At 42.2% G+C, this 21,475-nt stretch overlaps 1 protein-coding gene across 2 annotated transcripts; it reads left to right on the forward strand.

Moving 5' to 3' along the window:
• Positions 1 to 3,664: 3,664 nt before the first annotated feature.
• LOC120309207 (nuclear envelope pore membrane protein POM 121-like) lies at positions 3,665 to 21,118 on the forward strand. Of its 2 annotated transcripts, none has more exons than XM_039346200.1 (13): positions 3,665 to 4,166; positions 5,873 to 6,088; positions 6,727 to 6,894; positions 7,949 to 8,029; positions 9,990 to 10,164; positions 11,348 to 11,460; positions 12,437 to 12,507; positions 13,143 to 13,267; positions 13,627 to 13,732; positions 14,334 to 14,507; positions 15,964 to 17,667; positions 18,289 to 18,414; positions 18,789 to 21,118. In XM_039346200.1, exons 1-13 carry the CDS (start codon positions 3,739 to 3,741, stop codon positions 18,875 to 18,877), a joined length of 3,576 nt encoding a protein of 1,191 aa, XP_039202134.1. In that variant the 5' UTR covers positions 3,665 to 3,738; the 3' UTR covers positions 18,878 to 21,118. The 2 variants fall into 2 exon arrangements, with proteins under 2 accessions (XP_039202134.1, XP_039202135.1); XM_039346201.1 differs by having other exon boundaries at positions 3,666 to 4,166; positions 13,630 to 13,732.
• The last annotated feature ends 357 nt before the right edge of the window (positions 21,119 to 21,475 follow it).

Here is a 21,475-nt window from a genome sequence, read left to right on the forward strand (position 1 = left end):
TGCTCAGCCTTTCCAGGGACGTCCCTTCAACGTCTGGTGCCCTCCCCAACTACCTCAGGTTTTCAGGCTGACTGGCCTTGCATGTGAAAGATAAAAAGGAAGAAAACTAAGGTCATTTAATGTGAGACTTGGATAAGAACAGTTTTGTTGTGCTAGAAAAGTGACTTCCTCAGTGCTTGCTCTTTTGTTTTTAAACTTTCCCTAAATTGAGCAGGTGGTAGTGAATAAACTTCCATTAGAACAGTTTTCCTTAAATGACAAAAAAATGCTACCTTGGGCCCAATCTCCAACAACTGACCCAGGCAGCCAGCTCCTTTCTTTCCAACAAAACTTTTAATTATTGTATTAAATACATTTTTCTTTGTATAATAAGTTACATGTGTGTGTTCAGTTTTTAAATAAATATTTCAACCCACTCGTATTGGGTTTTGATTTTTTGGAAGTTTTAAAAAAGGTAGTACTGCCTTTAGTGTACTTTTTTTAACTAGCTATGAATCCTGCAAAAAGCAGCATCCAAATTTAAATTGGCTGAACAAGATATATAGATCAGAAAGGCACAAGATGAGGGTCACGCATTGCCCTGTAAAATCTTAGCCATAGATTTTCAGTTTATTATTCAGTTGCAATTTTTAATATAATAGGGTGGGAGAAATGACTAAATATACAGTACTTCAGACATACATTTAAGTGTTATTAAATGTATATATACATATATATATTTGTATGTAGGTCTTTGGTTGTTCGGGTTTTCTCCCACGTAAAATTGGAAATACTTCCAATTTTATGTGGGAGAAAACCCGAACAACCAAAGACCTACATATATATATATATATATATATATATATATATATATATATATATATATATATATATATAATCAAATGTTTTAGTTCTCACCCACTGATTTTCAGGGTGACCTTCAATACATTACTCAAGAATCACAGGCAACCTCTAGCCTAGAAAAAGTTGTATTCATCTGAGAAAGTGACAGTTTCTCATTAGATTGCAGTTCCCATACCTAAAAACATATACTGACTTTGTGCAATTGATATCAGAATTATGTAAATTCATAGCAACTGATTTTGTTCTCCTATGTTATATTATGATGGAAAGCTAGCACCCAAGCATTGGTACAAAAGCATTGCCTGACGACCAGAATAGAAATACCCTGTATAGCACTAAAATATTGATTCTAGTTGTGTGTGGTTCAGATGAGGAACTGGACCTTGCTCTTGTGCTAAGATTAAAAAACATTGTAGAGAAACAATGAATACTTTATTTTCTATCTTCACAGGAGAAAAACTGGGGCTCACCCGATTCTCAGGAAGGGGATCAGATAAAATTAGCCATATAGGGGTGATAAGGCTTTATTGACAAACTGATCTTCAACAAAGCCACCCAGAGTAGCCCCATGAGATGAGCGGCAAATAAATTTAACAAATAAATAAAACACCAGGCCCCAGAGGCATGTAAGATTGTATCTGAAATACTGTGTGCAATTCAGGTTGCCAGTTACAAAAAAGGGCATAAAGGAGTTAAAGAAGGTTCAGGTTCTGGATCACGTAAGTCTGTATGTTAGAATGTTGGCATTTATTGGATTAAGTGCTGTCTCCCTAAGAGATGGCTTATGGGTAAGGTAGTTTTAGCTAGTCAGCTATATCATGTTAGTAGGTTAGTGGGAGGGATTTCTAAAGGGCATTGCAGGACTTGCTGGACACTAGCCAGTTTGGAATGTCTTTGTCTAAGAGAAAGCATGGGATCATCGCATATCTCCGATGGCTCTAATCCATGTGATAGAAGTGGTATGGAGGAACCATTAATTTCTCACCTATAGGAATGAACAGATGTGTAATATCCAGAAACAACCATCATAAATGCAAGTATTTCTCTGAATAAATATATATCTGTTTTACAATTATTTCTATTGAGTTTATCTGTCTGACCCGGTTTTATAAAGCAACTTAACTCTGGGTCAGAATATTCAGAGAAGGGTAACAAAACAAGGACTGGATCCAGGAGGGCACTCCTTATCCTCACATTTTATTTCCTGCTACCCTTCCTGAACCTTCTCTTACTGGTTATCAAGTATAAACTCAGTGCTAAGACAGTCAGGTCAGTCAGATGTCCATTTATTTGCCATAATTCAGTTATGCTGGAAAATTTCAGCTAAGCCTTTTTATGCCATTTTAATACAAATAAAAATGATTGTTTCTATTTAAAAACAGATATAATTTTCTATGGTCCCAATTCTCAGCCCTTAAGGCCAATCAAAAAAAAAATTGGAAGCAATTCCTTCAACTTAACTCTGCTTTTTCAATTTAAAAAACCCCTGAAATTCCCAGTATAAAATAACATTTCCTTTAGAGAGGAAGACCTTCCTATCCTGCTTCTACAAACCTTTGTTTCTTTACAATGTCAGAGTGTACCATGGTTTGCACAATTCTGATTTTTATAGGTATATATACACATCACAGCATTTGAATATCTGTTCCAAGGATTTCATGGATGCTCTCCCAAGAACTAGTCTGAAGTGTATTTACCTACTTGTTCCTTTGGCATTGATGGTTGATCCTAAAATGCAGAAGCTATCCACCACTTCAATATCTTTGTCTAAGACGGATTGTCCTACTTGCGGCCATTAGTTCAGCCTTTATATTTTAGTCCCATCGTGTTTTCACTTTGCTCCATTACTCATTACTTTGGCTTGAAGATCCTTTACATTTTCAGCTATCATCAGGGTAGTGTCATCAACAAAGCATTGGTGTTTCTTTTTCTAATTTTCTTCCTCCGACCAGGCTCATTTTCCAATCCGGCTTCCCTTTATATATATTTTGAATATAAATTGAATAAGCAAGAGGAGACTTCCTTTGTCAAGGAAGGACTCACTGGAGAAGGGCCTAATGCTGGCAAAGATTGAGGGCAATAGAAGGAGACGACAGAGAATGAGGTGGCTGGATGGAAGCAGTAGGCGTAAGCTTAAATGAACTCCAGAAGATGTTAGAGGACAGGAAGACCTGGAGGAACGTTGTCCATGGGGTCGCGATGGGTCAGACACGACTTCACTATTAACAACAACGTGAAGTCAGTTTCCCCATTTTCTGCCCATACCTAACCTATATATGTTTCTCATTAGGACAATGAAATATGCTTTTCAAATCAAATTCTCGAAAACACTAACTTTACCGATAGATATTAAAAGTGCTGGAGACTCTGCCCTCGGCAATACTATAAATTGCTCTTTACACTACGGTAACATAAAGCGTCATCAGCAGATATAATACAAAATTATTGCTCCAGTATTCCCTATTGGAAATAAGTGAGAGATAGGAGGGATTTTGCTTGTGCAGTCGCTTTTATTTCCCATCTAGGATGACATGAGTTGTTCCTTCCCTTCAGAAGGAAATGGGCGGAAAGAGAAGCCGCACTGAGGGGGCTTTTTGATCAGTTAGCTAGTTCAGACGCGAGTCAGTAAACGCGAAGCGCTCCCTCACGTCTCTCTCGCTCTCTACGCCGCCCGCAACCGCCTCCCCCTCTACGAGACACTCCGCCTCCACGAGTCACGCCTCCTTTCTCTTCGCGCTAATAATTCCTTCAACCTCAAGGCCACGCCCACCCCAGCTCGCCTGCCCGGCTGCCTCTCGCTCGCTCGCTCGCTCGCTCTCTTTGGCGCGCGGTGCATGCTGGGCAAGGAAAGGGGAACCGTGAGAGGAAGGAGGGAAGACAGCCGTCGCGGCCTCGATGTCTCGGGGCGGCCCGGCGCCCGGCTGGGGCTGGTGGCCTCCGTCGCGGCGGCGGGGGCGGCAACAGCAGCGGACCAGGAGAAGGGTGGCTGCCGGTTCCGGTTTTCTGGAGGGAGCCTGGGCCTTTCCCGTGGCAGTGCTGGCGGTGGCGGGACTGGCAGCAGCGTCGCTCTCTTTGCTGGTGCTCGTGTTGGGCCTCTCTGGAGCTGCTCTCTCCCTGATCGTGGCAGCGGTGGCTGCGGGATCCTGGATAGCATCCTCGGGATTAGGCGGCAGCAAGGACCGGAGGGGGACCCCCTTGCTGACCCACCGCATCTCCTTTGCTTCCAAGAGTAGCGTTACGGTCCTCGCCAACGGGGGCCCCTCCATGAGCTACTCCTCGCCCGACTTGCTCGTGCCTGAAAGGAGGCGGGGGCAGGTTTGCGGGTAAGCCCCTCTCGCCCTTTCCGCTTTTTTCTAATACGAGCCCTGCTGGGATTGCATTGCAATCCATACATGTCCGTATGCCTGTGCTGCCAGAATGGAGGTGGAACTGTGGAACTTGGAACAATCTTGCCAGGGTTCTTTGGGTTTTTCAGCTGTGAAAGGGAAGAGGAGCATGCACTTGACTGGGTAGATGTTTTTCCTTCTTTGGGTACCCAGCAATATTCCAATGACATGCTTTCTCTTCCTTCAAACTTGGTTAAGGGATCACTGGAGAAAATAAGGCTAGAACCTGCTTCTCTTCTCTTCATCTGCTTGTATGTAGTATGGGAAAATGTAGCTGTATACATTCAAACTTCATGCGCATATTTGCAGCATATATGCTCTAATTTGAGTGGGTATATTTACATAAAAATACACACACACACACAGAGAAGCATATGGAACAAAGCATATTTTGGACCAGTCAGTTGAGCTTGCTAGAGCTCTAAGTGGATCCTCTTGTATTCAGAACAAGTCATTCCTCCTATAGAAGTTGGACTACTTTTTGCTGTTCATAACGGCATTCTTTTTGTTCTTTCTACTTTGTATCTTCTCCTATTTTATGGGCTTCCTGTAATTAATAGGGTTTTTTTTTTGGTAATTGTTACAATTTCATCTGGTCCCTCGGATACCCTGTTCTCATCCCATCCTTTCCCCTTTACTGAGGGTCATTTTCTTCCTCTTCTATACATGTTTCATTCTGTTGGTCAGATATTTGCTGTTTTGCTTGACCTTGGTTTTAGGGAAGTAAAAACCAGAGATTTGAAGAGGTGAGATGCTCTAAATTGCCTGGGGAAAAGGAATAATTTAATTACAGCATCTTCATCATACTATGTTTTATTGTTTTATCTCTCAGTTCATTCTAAATTTAGCTTGATTTCACTGCATTCTCCAAGATGTTCTTTTGTCCTTTTCCCTCATCCATTACCATTGCCTTATCAGAGCTCTTGTCAGTTTCCTCTTCCATCTGTGCTCTGGGTTTCCTGGTGCAGAAGCTCAAATTCCCTTGCTACTTACTGCATGTGTCTATGGCACGTTTGCCACCTTTCTCATATTGTATTCAAACCAGATGTGAGGGAAGGGAGAGAGCTGGAAGTCTAAATAGATCATGCTATTGAATCAAGGTTTTTCTCAAGGTTGTAAGCCAGGTTGAATATATTAACTGAGGTAAATAGCTATTATGCATGCACGACAGATGTTCTGTCCTTATTGTAAATCAGCATTCTCCAGTGATTCAGTTTTCACTTAAATTGGGTAATTAGATAAAAATTCAACTCAAAAATAAGTGGATGAATTCTGTGATTGAAGTTTGCTGCAAACTATCTTGAATAGACAGTGCTCTCACTTTCTAGATGTATTGATCTTCAGGTTGATGTTCTGAGAATAGTGTGATAGATTTTCTATTTGTACTTTAAAATAACTTTACAGTATGAACTGATGGGAAGTAATATCTTTCTGTTGCTGAATGAGGAAACAGGACTTACAGCATTTTGGTTTTCTGTATCCTTTGCTGACAAAACTAAGTAATGAATATAATAGATATAAAAGATGCTGTATATTTGGTCTGAGATGAATTTCCTGCTGGCATTTTTTACAGGGACAGGCTTGCTGCTTATATCATTTCTCCATTTTCTTTGATTACATGCTTTATTCTCCATTCTTTCTAGGGATCACCTGAGTCCATCAACTCGTTTTATGCTGACTCCTCGGCGACGCTATCCTATCCAGCAAGCCCAATATGCTGCGTTGGGAACCCTGCCTTCAATTTGCTGGGATGAGTATCGGCGGAAAAACAGGCTATCTATTCACCATTCTAGCATGGCCCACAGCCCTGTAACAGTGAAAATTGCTCGGCCAGAAAGCAACATTGGCCGTTCTCCACTGTGAGTTTGCTTCACTAATTGCTTTTGGGCAGTTTTTAGGATTGTAGGCTTGACAGCAGAAAAGTCTTCTCTTAGAGTGATCTCATTTCTCATTCCTCTTCCTGATTTATAGTGATATATGCAGTGCTTTTTTTCTTAAAAAAAAAAAAAAAGATGCCGGAACTCACACGTGTCATACAGTCCGCCTTGCCTACCCTACAAAGTTCCATCCAAAAAAGGTGCCGAAACTCCATTCTGGGTGTTCTATGAGAAAAAAAGCCCTGGATATATGTAAATATTGTGGAAAGCTTGGCAGTCTCTTAAGCTGTTTTCTTGTGGCCCAGTTACTTAGGACACATCTTGGTTAGTTGATTGGTGAAACTGACTGAGCTATTCTTCCTGTCATTAGCCTCCACAATTCTTGGCCTTAAAATGACTTCTTAACGACTCATCATATTGCCTTAGAAGTGTTCTGTGAGGTCACAAGTAAATCCTGAACTGATGTGAACAGACTGCCTATATTCAGCCAGTTTTCAACCAGAATTCCATTGGATAGGCCCTGTGGGCATGAGGAATGGGTATAACTTAGTTCCTGGGGTATCCTATGGACAATGAGAGGAAATTCACATTTTTGTGACTACTGCCATTTCATCTGACAGGTTGGAGCAGTTGGTTTCTCCTGTGGCTTTCTCTTCAGCATCTAATACTATCCTGGATCCATGCGCAAAAGAAACTGTCTTGAATGCTCTCAAAGAGAGCCGGAAGAGAGCTGTGGAGGAAGAAGAGGAGGAGCAGAACTTTCCAAGTGGTCAGGAAAACAAGAAGAGGTAATGGCTAATGGTCTCCTTCTGGTTGCTGCAGAAAATTAGCACAGTAGTTAAACGCTTTGGTTAAAGTTGAATGGAACTCAACATTAATCTGAACAAAATACTTTCTGAGATGGATCATAGCAATACTGTTTGCCTAAGGGAAAGTTTTAGTATTTTAATTCTCAGATCAAGACAGATATTCTTACATATCCCTTGTAAAGGTTCTGCATGAGAGGTTTAGCAAGGTCTGCACTCCAACAAACAGGTAATAGATTTGTAGCAAACATACAGTTTTATGTGTAAACAAATTGCGGTCAGGACTTGTTCTGCCAAGCAACGGCTTAGAAGAATCAAAATGCTTGCAGCAATATTTTCCCCAGTACCTTCTGTAAGTTACTATCAGATTGCCTCACACTTTACTTCTCCAAATACTACCATGCTAATGATTGAAAAAAATCTGTCAAAGGCAGACAGGAATGTGCACCTTAGTATAGTTTTGAGCCATCTAATATCAAATGTTCTTAATAACAAATGTATCTGGACCAATCGTTTGGGCCTGGACCAATCATTTGGTATGTTTTTCTTTGTTAGGAAACCAACCAGTTATTTTGACTACAGATAACTTATTTTCAGAAACTGCAGCTGTATTTCTTGATCGTCTGATGTTTTAGGACATTTATATAAAGCCAATAAATTGTTTCATAGACTTTGTACACATTTTCAATAAGACTGCTATACCTGGAGAATTTTTTTTTCCCCTGCAGTGAAGGGGTATTGCAGATGCCATAATGAGAACTGGAACTTTATTACTCATGGCATTTAAAGTTTAAAAACAGTTTAAATATTTAAAATATTAAATTTTTCCAAATTGAAATTTATTTCTGATTCATCTTTTGAAAATTGCCAACATGTGTTTTCTCTCCCTTTGATTGATCAGCCTCCCTATTGATGGAATTGAATATGTTCATTATAGTGACCCAGTTGGACCAGAGATTTTTGGGGTTTCTGATAGACAGGATATGTTCTTGTTCCCACCAGAAATCATCCTTTTAATCTTTTTTATTTTCTGTAGGCGCCATGACAGTACGGGAAGTGGTCATTCTGCATTTGAGCCTTTGGTGGCCAATGGAGCACCTGCATCTCTTGTGCCCATGTAAGTGAGAATGAGAAATGTTTTCCTTTATAATGCTAACAACTGATCCCATGTATATTCTGCAGAAGAGACCGTTGATTGGGGGACATGTTTAAACCGTTTTCTCCTCAGTTGTTACTTCTGTCAGTTGAAGGATCCAGATTATAGTATGTGTGTAACCCAGTTAAATGAATTAGTGAGGTAGGTAAAATGGGAATTTTTAGGAAAGGTGGTAGAGAAAATGGTGACATTGCAATTCCAGAGGATCCTGGAGGAAATGGTTATCTGGATCTTTTCAGTCAGATTACTGGTCACACTCATGGATGATTTCTGGCAGGAGCAGGATAGAGGGTGGTGCTTCCATCTTTATTCTCCTTGACCTCTCAGCTGCTTTGGATACCATCAAGCATGGTATCCTTTTGGGCAACTTGAGGAGTTGGGGTTGGACAGCACAATTTTGTCTGGTTTACCTCCTTCCTTTGAGGCCAGTCCCAGTTGGTGTTGATAGGGAGTGAGAAGTTCAATTCATGGCCCCTCCTTTATGGAGCGCTACAGGGTTCGGTGTTCTCTCCATTCCTTCTCAACATCTACATGAAACTGCTGGGTGAGATCATCTACCTCCATGGGGTAAGGTATCACCAATATATATATATCCATCCTGGGTGAAGTGAGTGTTGCAGTGGACCTCCTTTCACAATGCCTGCAGGATCTGGATGGGGAAACAACAGACTTCAGCTGAACCCTGGTAGGACAGAGTGGGTTAGGCTTAGGGTACCCAGGAATTTATCATCTTTAGTCTTGGATGGGATTGTACTATCCCAGACAAAGCCGATGCATAATGTGGTCCTCTGCTCGAAATTCCGGTGACGGCCATGGCTAGAAGGGCCTTTGCCCAACTCCATGTTGTGCTCCAATTATGCCTTTTCCTGGACAGGGAATCTTTATCTCTGGTCATCTCCTGATTGGACTATTGCAATGCGCTCTGTAGGAGGCTACCTCTGAAAAGTAGGTGGAAGCTTCACTGGTACAGAATGTGGGTGCATGAGCCATGCTGGATGCCTGAAGAAGGGAACATACAATACCCTTGCTCCGCAAACTGCACTGGGTACCATTTTGCTTCTGGTCCAATTCAAGGTCTTGGTTATCATCTATAAACCCTGCATGGCATAGGACCAAGGTACCTACGGAATCAGCTTCTGCCAATCTCATCAGTCCATCTGATTCAATCAGGCAGGGTAGTTATGCTGAAGACCCCATCAGTCAAAGAATTTCAACTGGTAGGGTCTAGGAAGAGATCCTTCTCTGCTACTTTCCCCACTTTATGGAACATCCTGCTCCCAGAGATGAGGAAAGCTCCCAGTCTCTTGGCCTTCTGCAAAGGGATCAAAACTCTGCGAACTTGCATGGGGGGCACACAGGATCACACAATCATGGGATTGGCTAGTCCCTTGAGAGCCCTTTCCTCTTTTAATAATCCAACATTAAAAGGCTATCTTAAGTTTAATTTTTAATTTTACTATTAATTTTCTATTTTGTTTTATTTACTGGTTATATTATGTTGTACATCACCCAAAATCCCTCTTTGAAGGAGATTAGGGGGGGCTCTAGATGTATGAAAGGTAATTATATAAATATGTTTTTAAATGCCTGGCTAAAGAGATGTAGCTTCACAAATCTTTCAAAGGTAGGACTGAGTACAGCTCCTGGGAGAATGCATTCTGTAGCTTTGAAGTTACAGAAGAAAAGGTGATTTTTTTTGAGTTGTATAAATGGCCTCTGAAAGCTGGAACATAATTCCAAGGGCTTTTTCCTGGAGAAAAAATTCCAGTTTGGCTCTGCTGGAAATGTATTGTATAGTCTCTGCGCTCGTAAAACCATAAGAAACAAGATAAGTTTCTTCATTGCACTTTGGAAGTTGTGCTTCTGCAAAATCCATCTAATTACCTTGCAGCATGCCTGTTATCTCTGTCTCTTTTTCTAGGCCTGGCTCTCTGAAGCGGGGACTTGCTTCTTCCCACTGCCTAGAAGATTGCTCCTCCAAGAGATCGCGCACTTCTTCCCTCAGTTCTGTGAACAGTCTGTATGTGGGTGGTATACCAAGCTCTCTCCGCAATGCTATTGCCAGCTCATACAGCTCCACCAGAGGTCTCTCACAGGTGCATTGTTAGATGATTAACTCCTTTAATGCATGAGACACTGTAGGTATTTCCCAGTTGTGTTTCCCAGAACAAAGATGTGATGATAACTGGCTATTCTCTTCTCTTGAACAAAACTTGATTAATCTGCATACAAATATTAGTTTATCTGTGTTCTCAAATTAGAAGAATACATATGGCAATAAAGGGATTTTACTCTTAAAATGTGAAAATATGACTGCAGATCAGTGAAGTTTAGTTTGCCAGTTCTCATAAATTATTGTAAAATGATCTATGAATTCAGTCCAAGCTTTTCATGGGATCTGATGAGTATGAATAAAAGTTATCAGAAGAGAATCTAGAGTTGCTTCTTAGTTGTTGGATTTATCAGAGGTGGACAAACCTTGCTACTGATTTGTATGCTGCGCGTTATACTACTACATTAAATCCTTTCATCCAGTCTGATAATTGTTATCCAAGTTGTTTACTAAGATCTTAGTAACTTTGACAGTCCCAGTTGATAGTTGAATCTGCAGAGCACATATGGAAATCCATACCTGGATGATATCTTCATCATATATCCATCCAAATAATAAAAGTGGAGTACATGCAGCCTCTCATGAATTGTTCAAAGTCCCTTGGCTTTCTACCCACCAGCCATTGCAGAAAATTATTAGGGATCTTGTAGGCAACAGACAGAATTAGAAGAGCCTATTAGAATCAAATAGCCAGCAAATCCTAACAATGGCTGACAGTTCCACAAAACCTGAAGGTAGCCAGCTGCAATGGCTATACTCAGGCAAACTCGTCAGGGGAGTAAGTCTAACTTTCTTCTCAGAACAAACAAGCATACCCAATGCCAATCTATCCAGGCAGAGACTACCAAGAGACTGAAACAAGGAGATACAGTTGAGTTGGGCAACCTAGTAGAGCAACAATGTCATGGGGGGCCAGTAATTGGATAGTGCTTCAAGAATAAAAGTGGTATGAGGGTTCTTAAGCAAGTTTATTATAACTGTATAAGTTTTAGGTGGCAGCATTTAATCACGGAAAATTCTTGTTGCCATTCAACTCCTGTGTAAGTAGATTTCAAAAGGGATTACGTTAATTTATATGTAAATGTTCTGCTTAAAACCTAAATAAGATATTAAAGAGATTCTTCTTGTTTCTAATAGTACTTCTTGATTTATTTTCTCTTCTTTAGCTATGGAAGAGAACGGGACCAAGTTCCTCTCCTCTTTCCAGCCCAGCATCCTCTCGGTCTCAAACACCTGAAAGGCCTAACAAGAAAGCAAGATATCCCAGCTCCAACATCACGTAAGTGCAGCTTTTCTTTACCCTTTTGATATTCCTTAGACTTGGGGCTATCAGAAACTGGAAGGATCAAATACGATACAATTCTTTTAAGGCCTCTTTCTTATACTCTCATTTTCCAAAATGTGCTTTTTTTATGTGCCATCAAGCCAGTGTTGATTTCCGGCAACTGCCTGCAGAAATCCATACAGTTTTCTTGGCAATGGTTTGACATTGCCTGCTTGCTAGGGCTAAGAGTGAGTGACTGGCCCAAGGTATCCAGTTCACTTTTTGCCTAAAGCAGGGCTCGAACTCACAGTCTCTCAGTTTCTAGCCTGATGCCACTGCATCAGCAATTGGCTCTCTATAATACAGCATATGAATCCTCCCTTCTCTTGTTTAATTGATAAGGCTGAACCAAGACATCTTTGCTGCATTTAAACATCTTGTGAAGATCCGTCTTCTGCAAGAAAGAAGGTTTTTGCCTGTGGTTTTTAATAGGCAAGAACCTATCTGGGCTTTTATTGGGGGGAGGAGGGAATGTATTTATTGAAAAAAGAACTGGCTCTTAAATAGAAAGCATTTTCCATGACATTTTACCAGAATGCATTTCTGAAGCTTACCTGACCATTAGATAAATTGAAAGGGCTAGTAATGATTGAGGGTGTGCAATGATTTGGGTTGTTGTCTTGCAATCTGTTGCTTGGAATTTTTTGTTACTTGGGGGGGGGGTCTTCAGAGCAACATACTCGGGTGACTGCTTTCATAAGATGTCTGCTTGCATTACCCTGAGAATCCTCAAACCAACATCCAAAGGGCAGACAGCCAGCTACTGTCCATAAAATGAATGACAATAGTATATGGGAGGAAGAATGGTAGGGATGAGGGAAGCAGATCTTCCTCCTACCTCTGACCGCCCCTCTGCAAATCTTTGAGCCAGAAATTTAAAAGAGGAATTGATTAAGCATTCTCTTTCACTTGCTTTCTCCTGTTGCTACAGTGAAGAAGAGCCTCAGAAATCCAACTTGCAAATGCCTGTGACAGCAGACAAAGAGATGCAGGAAGAGAAGAGTAAGTTCAAGGGGTGGGGATGCAATGGGCCAAGAAGAGCAAAACTGAGGTGCAGCTTTGAGCCTGGGGTGTGAAGAGAGGATCCTAAAGCAAAAAAGTAAATAAAAATTACATTGTCGTTAAGGTAGAAGAATGTCTGTTTCACAACAGGCTACTCTAGACTGACTTTTACAGAAATGGCTTGGGATGAGTTTGCATCTTCTCAGAGTAAAAAAAAAAAAAAAATCACCTCAGTTCAATAATGGCAATCTGGTGTTTCAATATTTCAGACCTATATTCTGGGTCCCAGTTCTTACCTGTGAAGATTGCTAAGAGGACTTAACTCTCTATCTTTTTTCCCTCTGTTGAATGCTTTCTAATCAGTTGGGAGGTTCTGTTAAGAACACTTAAGAATCTCCTGATATCTGGAGGAAATATTGACATTTTAATTGCTAATACCGAAATATAAATATTCTTACAGTACATCAGCCTAATTTCTTTCTATTTACTTTTTTGTAGCCTCTGTGTTCATATTATGCTTGTCTGTTTTTAAGCCTTCAAAGATGTTGCATTCAGACATGGATAATTACTATTGCAGAAGCCTGAGCTGCTTCTGATTGGGTAGCCACATGCATAATTTGTCAACTTGGTCTCAGTTTCAGACTCGCCCTTGAAGAATAAATGCAACTATGTGAGTTCACCATCTTCATCAGGAAGCAATGGCAAGCGGAAGCGGAAGATTCAGCTACTTTCAGCTCATCATGGAGATAATTTTGCCTTGGTATAACTCTTCAGTGACTTCTTTCTTTCCCTCCTCCTTTTTTCCAGGAATAAGAAATGTTGACCCATAGTTGAGCTGACGTACAGAAGACACCATATGGCAGGTGATAAGATATCCAGCCAAGAAAACAAGATAGTTAAATTGAGTAGGATGGGTGCTGCTAAGCTATTGACTTTAGTCAAACACGCCACATGCCTTGATGCTTGAGAAAAAAGTGGGAAGCATTAAAGTAATGTAATCTTTAGGTTTATTTATACATTTCCAGAGCTAAGGGAAGAACACCTCTGCCTTTTGTTTGGTGCTATTTATAAAAGTGCTGTCTTGCTCCTTCAGAACAAATGCTTAAGATATTTTCTTAGCAGCCTCCACCACCTCAGCTGGGCTATACAGTCACCCCAGAAGACTTGGATGCAGAGAAGAAAGCAACACTACAGTGGTTCAACAAAATCTTAGAAGAAAACATTGGTAGGTGTTCTTGTTGTCTGCTCCAGGCTGCACTTTTAAGAGTCTGCTCCCCAAATAAGAGATTTATACAAACTAGATAGGGGGTGCGATAACTCAGTGGTTAAAGACACTGAACTTGTCAGCTGGAGAGCTGACAGTCCAGGTTCAAGACCCAGGCTCTACACAATAGAGCTGAACTCCCATTACTTGTCCTAGCTCCTGCCCACCCACCAGTTCGAAAGCATACAAATACAAGTAGATTAATAGGTACCACTTTGGTGGGAAGGTAACAGTGTTCCTTGCACCTTTGACATATAGCCGTGCTGGCCACATGACCGTAGAAATTGTCTTTGGACAATGCTGGCTCCCTCAGTCAAGAAACAGATGAGCTCCGTGCCCTAGAGTCGGACATGACTGACCAGGAAATCTTTATCTTTACAAACTAAAAATGGGTAATGATGGTGACTCTCTTTTTGTGCAAGTCTTAAAATATCTTCTTTGCTTGCTCTATTGGTTCTTGCTAGTCATAGATTCATTAGTTGGCTTTAATGTCAGCAGATGCTAAATGGTGGACTCTTGTGACATTGAAATTTCCAGAAAGCTCTAATAGTTTTCCCAACAGATTCCACCCCAAGCCCACCCGTGGAGACTACCTCTTCATCTCAAACTTTGAACTTTTCACTGATGTCCACCAAACCAACCCCTGTGTCGTTGCCCATCTCTACTGCCGCAACCAATCCTCTTCTGGAGAGCCTGAAGAACATGCAAGAAGGAAAGGGCTCTTCAGCACAAGCAGGTGAGCAATTTCAGAGGGAAAAGGGTATTTATTGCCTGTCTTTGAAGAACATTTGAGTGTGATAAAGGCCTATGCTCTGAAATTGGTGGTTCTGAAGCTGTTCTTAAGTATTTAGCAGCTTCCTATAGAATTGGATGTTGATGAATGAATGCAAGGGGATCAGGACTAAGATTCCTGTAAGAAATCTATGTCTAATCTGATGATTCTAGAAAGGGATAGGGTTAGAGTTTTGATTTATGTTCATTAAAATATTATGGATGGTTCAATTAAAAAAATTGTTCTGAACAAGTTTCAAAATACAGAATCTTGCTTCTCTCTCTTTCTTTCCAAAGATCCAAAGATAGCCTTAAACCTTACCTTAAAAAAAAAAATCAGATGGTCCCATACATTCATGAATTCTTTGTGTTTATAATGCAGAAACTATTCAGCTAACAGACTTAACTGACAAGGCTGTCCCTTTCTCCTCTTGAGCCAAAGAGGAAAGGCAGAAGCAATTTAAGCCTTTTCCATTCAGAAAAAGGGTTGGCTCCTTACCTCTTAATATAGAAAAATGTTCTCTTTGTTTAAAAATATTTTTCCCGGTTATTAAGAGAAAAGAACTGGAGATCTTCTCGCCCACCAAAGTTTCTGGAGACCAAAATGCAGTCTTTCCCTTGAACTCAGTTCTCCACTCAAATGGTGGAGATACTGTTGAACTCCTTAGGCCTGGCAGATTGCCAGCTTTGAAACAGCTTTGAAGCTTTTTACTTTTGAGAAATTCCCTCCAGGGACCTATTCAGTCCATTCATTGGTTTTCTTTTAAATGACGAATATATTCTTTTTCAAGGGACATTTAGAGCAATTTGGAAAATCCTTAAATATGTTTTTAATGTTCAGTTTTATAGAATAATAATCAGTTTTTTTATCTATTTCTTTCTGCTTAATATCTGAACAATTTCTAATTAGATATTTGTAATCTTAAACTAGCTCCTGAATGCCAAATAGCTGACTGTTATGGACCATTTTCTAGAGATTAACAAACAAAATGGCCTATATCATACAAGAGAGGATAAGATAGATTGTGAAATATTTATCATGCAACCTAAAGAAATGTTCTCCACACTCCATCCATGCTGGCCAATAAGTCCAGAATATTTTTGCCTTTTTGATGTACCTAGATTTGAATTTCTCCCAAACAAGAAATTTGATTCTTGAGCATTTCCCCTGGTTGTAATGACAGGTTGGATTGTTTAAGAAAGATGAAGTGTGGAAATATCACTCCTTTTCTCTGTCTATAAAAAAGTGAAACAAATTCTGTTCTGCAATAAATACAGAAGAGGAGGAGGGAAGATAATATTTATGTATTCCAGATTGTCTGATATAAATAAATAACATTTCTTAATGGTTTACTGCGGAACAGTGTCTCCTAATTACAGTAATGTGGTGCTTTCTCCATTTTCTCTTCTCTCCATTCCAGCCAAGACAGTTCCAGGGACTAAAGGGAGTCCTCAGATACCAGCCTTCTCTGCCTCGCTGGATTTGAGCTCCTCTGTGCCGGTGACATCCCCCGAGGCACCTAAGCCTCTGGCACTCAACGTACCTGTCCCCCTGTCCACTGCTTCTCCTTCTTCAGGCACTTCCCTGCCCACCAGTAGCACAGGCACTTTGGTGACAGCTTCTTCTGAGCCGGGCCACACTCCATCCAGGCCCTCGTCTGCTCCAAAGCCCAGCATCCTCTTTGGGATCCTCACCAGTCCCCCAGTCGACAAGCCCTCAGCTGCAACAACGCCATCTTCTTCTGCGCCCAGCACGGTGCCTATTTTCAAACCAGTGTTTGGCAGCCCAGCAAAAAGTGAGAACTTTAGCTTCTCCCCAAGTAGCACCAGTGTGGTTTCTGCCACCGCGCAATCTGTGCCTTCTTTGGCACCTCCTGTTGCTCCCAGCAGCACATTCAAGCCTATCTTCGGGCCACTGTCCACACCAGCAACTGCTATCCTGCCCACAACCACATCATCATCTCCCTTCACATTCAGTCAGGCCCCTCAGCCAGCAGCAGCATCTGGCCTTCCTGCCATTAATGCCTCAAGCAATCTAGGGCTCCCTATTCTCTCAGAAGCCACTGCTGCCACCTCAGTGTCATCCCCTGGAACAGCAAGTGTGACGTTTGTCTCCATGAGCAAACCTGTGTTCAGTTTTGGGCCGGGCATTCCATCCTCTGCCACTGCCCCCAGCAACAGCAGCAGCAATAGCACTCCTGCCACTGTTGTCTCCACATTGGCATCCCAGCCCTTGCTATTTGGGGCTGCACCCAGTGCCAGCACAGCTGCCATGCCTCTTTTCCAGTTTGGCAAGCAAGCTACTTCTACAGGCGCCACTGTCAATCTCTTGGCACCCTCCAGCACCACTAACTCTGCTCCCACTGTTACTGCTGCTGCCACAACCACAACCAATACTGGCTTCAGCATTTTCAGTGGGGGCAGCAGCAGTTCCACACAGGCTTCTTCAGCACCATCAGCCACCACACAGGGTCCACTGACCTTTGGGTCTTGCACCTCTGCATTCAGCAGTACCTTTGGGGCCGCCTCAAAACCACCCCCTCCATACGCTGCAGTTACAAGCCAGCTGGCTTTTGATGCAGGTGTCCCTGAGGGCCAGCAGGCAGCTCTCAAGCCACCGGCTGCAGGACCACTGAACTTTGGGACTCCTTTCAGCTTCACTGGCTCAGTAGCCCAACCTGCAGCCCAGCCAGCATTTGGTAGCTCTACGCAGACCGCTTTTGGAGGGTCTGGCCCTTTGGCATCTTTTGGAGCCAAAAATACTTCCCAGCCGGCATTTGGAGTTGCATCGTCCATCTTTTCTTTTGGGACAGCCACCACGTCCAGCACTCAGACTACAAGCACAGGAAGCTCTGTGTTTGGAGGTTCAGCCCCAGCTCCATTCACCTTTGGGGTATCGAATCCCCAAGGTGTAGCAGGCAGTGCTTTTGGCGTTGGTGCCAGTGCTACAGGCACAGGCGTGCCCACGGTTGGATTTGGTTTTGGTAGTGGGCAGAGCGGAGCTGCAGACGGAGTGACACCCTTTGGAACTTCCTTGGCACAAAACCCTCTGGGTACCCAGAACCAAAACTCTGCCTTTGCTTTCAACATCCCAAGTACACCTGAGAGCAAGCCAGCATTCGGAGGTGAGTCCCCTTTGCTTGGCCTCTTGGTTGTTCAATATTCCTACTTATTCTTGAGAAGGGATTGCTGTTTTCTAGTTTCACTATTCCTGTAGACTGTTTTGATTCCTAGGGCGTGGTCTAGAAGTCCTAGCTTTATATTTGAAGCCATTGAGAGTAGGTGAATTCGTATTTCTGTTCAGGAAGATGCACACGGACCAAATTCTGTTTCCCTTCTGTCTCTCAAGTCTCATTTCCTCCAGCCCTATTAGTTTCTCTGTGCTCACTACAACAAACATTGTTTCAAGTGCAGGTGATTGAGATAATGAGACTTGAGCCCAGTTTAGGTAGCCATAGATTGGAGCAAGTTTCACGTGAGGAAATGAGTGAAAGGCAGGCATTTCTGGACCGATAATGCCTGTCTCCTTGAAAAGTAGAATGCAGGAGAGGAAAGGGCTGATAGACCCCTTTGGTGCTCTTGTATTGGGGTAAAACAATTGTCTTTTGTATAAGACATTCAGAGAAAGTAGTCCCTGTCATGCATGTATCCCTGACAATGTCAGGCAGGGATTAGTGATCTTGTTTCTCCATAATGTGAACTCATTCTCTAATAGACCCTTCATTTTGCTACTACTTTGTGGTTAGGAACTCCCACACCTACATTTGGGCAAAGTACACCTACTCCAGGTGGTGGCACAGTAGGGAGCTGCAACTTTTCCCTTGGAACACCCATCACCCCCACCTTTGGAGGAGTGACACCTACTGCTTTTGGTAAGGATTTTGGAACTTGGTGGGCAGGGGGCCATTCCGTTTACTAGGCGGGCAATCCTTTTGCAACGTTTAGAATGCAGGGATCAGACAGAGATAGTTAAATCACTATAGAACAGGGTTTTTTTTTTGGCTTGTTTTGTGGACCTGAGGATGAAGGGGATTTAAAACAAAATACATTGTTAAAATAAGGATTGACATCATAGTTCTAAATCTAAAATTATTGGCATCAAATATCAGACGTTGATGGCACATTCTTCAAAAGAGTCCAGAGACTGGAAATCACTTTTGAGTAGCATGTTATGCAACCCTTATTTGATATACTTTCTATGCCCAAACCACCTCTGTGAAAACCTTTTGCTTTTCTGTCCCTGCAGGGATACCCACCTTCTCCATTGGAGCAGGATCCAAGACAGGAACCCGCCAACGGCTGCAGGCCCGGAGGCAGCATACTCGTAAAAAGTAACCAGGAGCAGCTTCCTGCCTGGACTTCAACTCCCAGTTGAACTGCTGTCAGATCCTCCTAAATACTACCCAAGGAAGACTTATTCTGGTGTGCGTCTTCAGCTGGACTGTCCTGGGAGTTTCTTTTCTCTAACAACCACAGGAAGCTATTCTGGATCAAAGAGTGATTTTTACCCCTTCAAACGGGATAGGAGAAACTAAGCCCTTTTTACTTGAACAGTCTATGGCTGAGTCTGGATGAAAAAAATGTACATATCCTCTATTGTCCCTTCTCCATGTGGATCTCTCCATTAATCTTCCTTTCTTTCTCTGCCCTTAACTTCATCCTTTTTTGGCTGCTTAGTGAAGGGAGTAGGGTGTTGGGGAAAGTATTTGGCTTTTAGACATTTAAATATTTCTGATTGAAACCAATTGTTAGTTCCCATCCTCAATCTCTTCCCTCTTTGGAAGCCTTTTCCAGAGAATCTCCAGGGCTTCCTTGATCCAAATTCACATCAAAACATAGTCCACGGTAAGACCCCTCGGTCCCATTGGAATAGTCACCCTTTCTTGCCAAAACCTTTTGGCTTCGTGTGGTTTTAACTGAGTTGGGACGTTAATCATTGTTAGCTGCGGCTAGAGCCTAACAGCAGAGAAGTGGTTGGATGGCGACGTGAAATGGAGAAACGTCTTGGCATCAGAGGCCCAGGGGGATCTCCCCCACTTGTATGCTTCTTCCATGAGCGTTGGAAGACAGTGCCATTCACCCCTACAGCTTTTCATTTATGCAGCCTTTCCCCTTCCCCTCCCCTCTCCTTCCCTTCAGATGTCTGTGTTTTGCTCACAGTATGTTTGTGTTCTTTTTTTATTGCTCTGTGAATTGAGTTTGGAGGAAGAATTGAATTGTATGTGTGGCGGCATGTTGGTAATGCCGGACTTGTTGTAAACATTTTTCGGGGTACCTGTCTCCAACGGAGACGAACCCTGCCTAATTGGGTGTGGACAGTCACTGCATGGCTACATGTGCTGAATGAAGTGTGAAGACTTCAACTTGGAAGGCTGGAAGTGCCAACTTGGGTCTGGACTCAAAGCCTTCAGAGGAAGACGGGAAGGTTGCCTCTCTGATGTTTGGTGGCTCCAGGACTTTGTGGGAAGTTCTTGTTCTGTGCTGGGTCTTGGAGTAGGGAGGAAAAATGTTTCTAAGGTGGAAGAGTAAAATCATAAGCCCCGTGGGGCTCTGGCTGAAATCTGATTTTTTTTTTTTCAACTTAAAAAGAGCTTGAATCACAGCAGTCAGCCATTGCGGGTAGACAAGCAGCTCGGCAACCAAAACGGTTCTTCTCAGCCAGTTTTGTTCTTGGAAGTCAGGCCAGCTGCCAGTGGTGTGAATGTGTGCGTGAGCCTGCCTAATTCTAAATTTAAAAAAAAATATTTAAACATTTTTTAACAAAGCGAAACTTTATTTTTATATTTAAGCTAAATTGCCTTTAAATTCCTTCAAGCTTGGTTCATAGAGGTGTGAAAGTACAAAGTTGTTCATTAGCAATTTGCCTGTGCTGTTACGAGACAACAGGGCTTATAGGGAAGTGTGGGGGGAAACATCTTCTTTCTTGCCGCCGCCACCCCTCAGGCTTCACAGGTCAGTGTTTCATGTGTTTGTTGAATAATGTGAGTGTGGCTCAGTCTGTTCCATAATGCTTGAGAGCTCTTGCACGTTTAAGTGGTGCTGGGAAAGTGAATTCTGGGTCAGTGTTCGTCATTTGGAGGGAAGGCAGGTGTGTGGCTTGTAAAAGAACGGTCACTTCAGCGATTGCTTGGGACAGAGACTAACTTTGTTGGGGAAAAGGGCCATCTTCAAGAATCCCATCCAATATTTAATATTGGCCAATTAACTAATATTAATAATATCCGCTAATATTTCATCTCTCCACATAAGGCAGCGGTAGAGGTGAGTGGTTAGTCCTCTGCCAGCAATATGGGGAGATGTTTTCTTGGTGCCCCAAGTCTGCAATGAACCAGTCATTTCTCCAACTGGGAAGCAACTGTCCCCACCCACCCTATCAAGGTAGAGCACCTTTTTGTTACCAAGATATTGCTGTGTGTGAATGAAATGAAGTACATAAAAATAAAAAGAATGGGCTGACTTTTTTAAAAAAAAAATTGCAATGGAGACTTGGATCATTCCTGTCAAGGGTTTTAGTGTGACTGTGCAATTTCTTTTCCTTGCTTATGTTGATTTAAAATAAAACTGCTTGAGCCAGAATGTTTTTTACTCTGCTTTTTGGCTAAATAGCCTCCTGGAGTGGCTTGACAGATCAATAAAAGATGCTAGTCTCTGTTACAGTGGTTTTCACTTTCCTTTCATACCTGTTTCCTACAAACACTGAAAAGAGGCCTCTTCCACAGGATAGGCATCAACTTTCCAGCTCAATTTCTCTCAAGACCTCCATACAGGTGGTCTTCCACAGATTCCCCCCCCCCCAAAGGTAATTACAGCCTGGTTTCAACTTTCACCGGCTGCCCCAACCTCAAGTCATGACTGCATTTTGTGCACTCAGCAGCTGCCCTGCATTTATGGGTACTGCAGTATCCTGTGGTCACATGCCCATGATTTACAATG

Source organism: Crotalus tigris, unplaced genomic scaffold, assembly GCF_016545835.1.
Source record: "Crotalus tigris isolate CLP2741 ecotype Arizona unplaced genomic scaffold, ASM1654583v1 scf7180000017987.690289119674:8195010, whole genome shotgun sequence".
NCBI lineage: Eukaryota > Metazoa > Chordata > Lepidosauria > Squamata > Viperidae > Crotalus > Crotalus tigris.

Bases quoted from the DNA above. Each gene is read 5' to 3' on its own strand.
- LOC120309207 (XM_039346200.1), top strand. From the start codon at position 3,739: ATGTCTCGGGGCGGCCCGGCGCCCGGCTGGGGCTGGTGGCCTCCGTCG. The intron at 6,089-6,726 runs GTGAGTTTGCTT...TTCATCTGACAG, and splicing joins AACATTGGCCGTTCTCCACT to GTTGGAGCAGTTGGTTTCTC. The intron at 14,508-15,963 runs GTGAGCAATTTC...TCTCCATTCCAG, and splicing joins GGGCTCTTCAGCACAAGCAG to CCAAGACAGTTCCAGGGACT.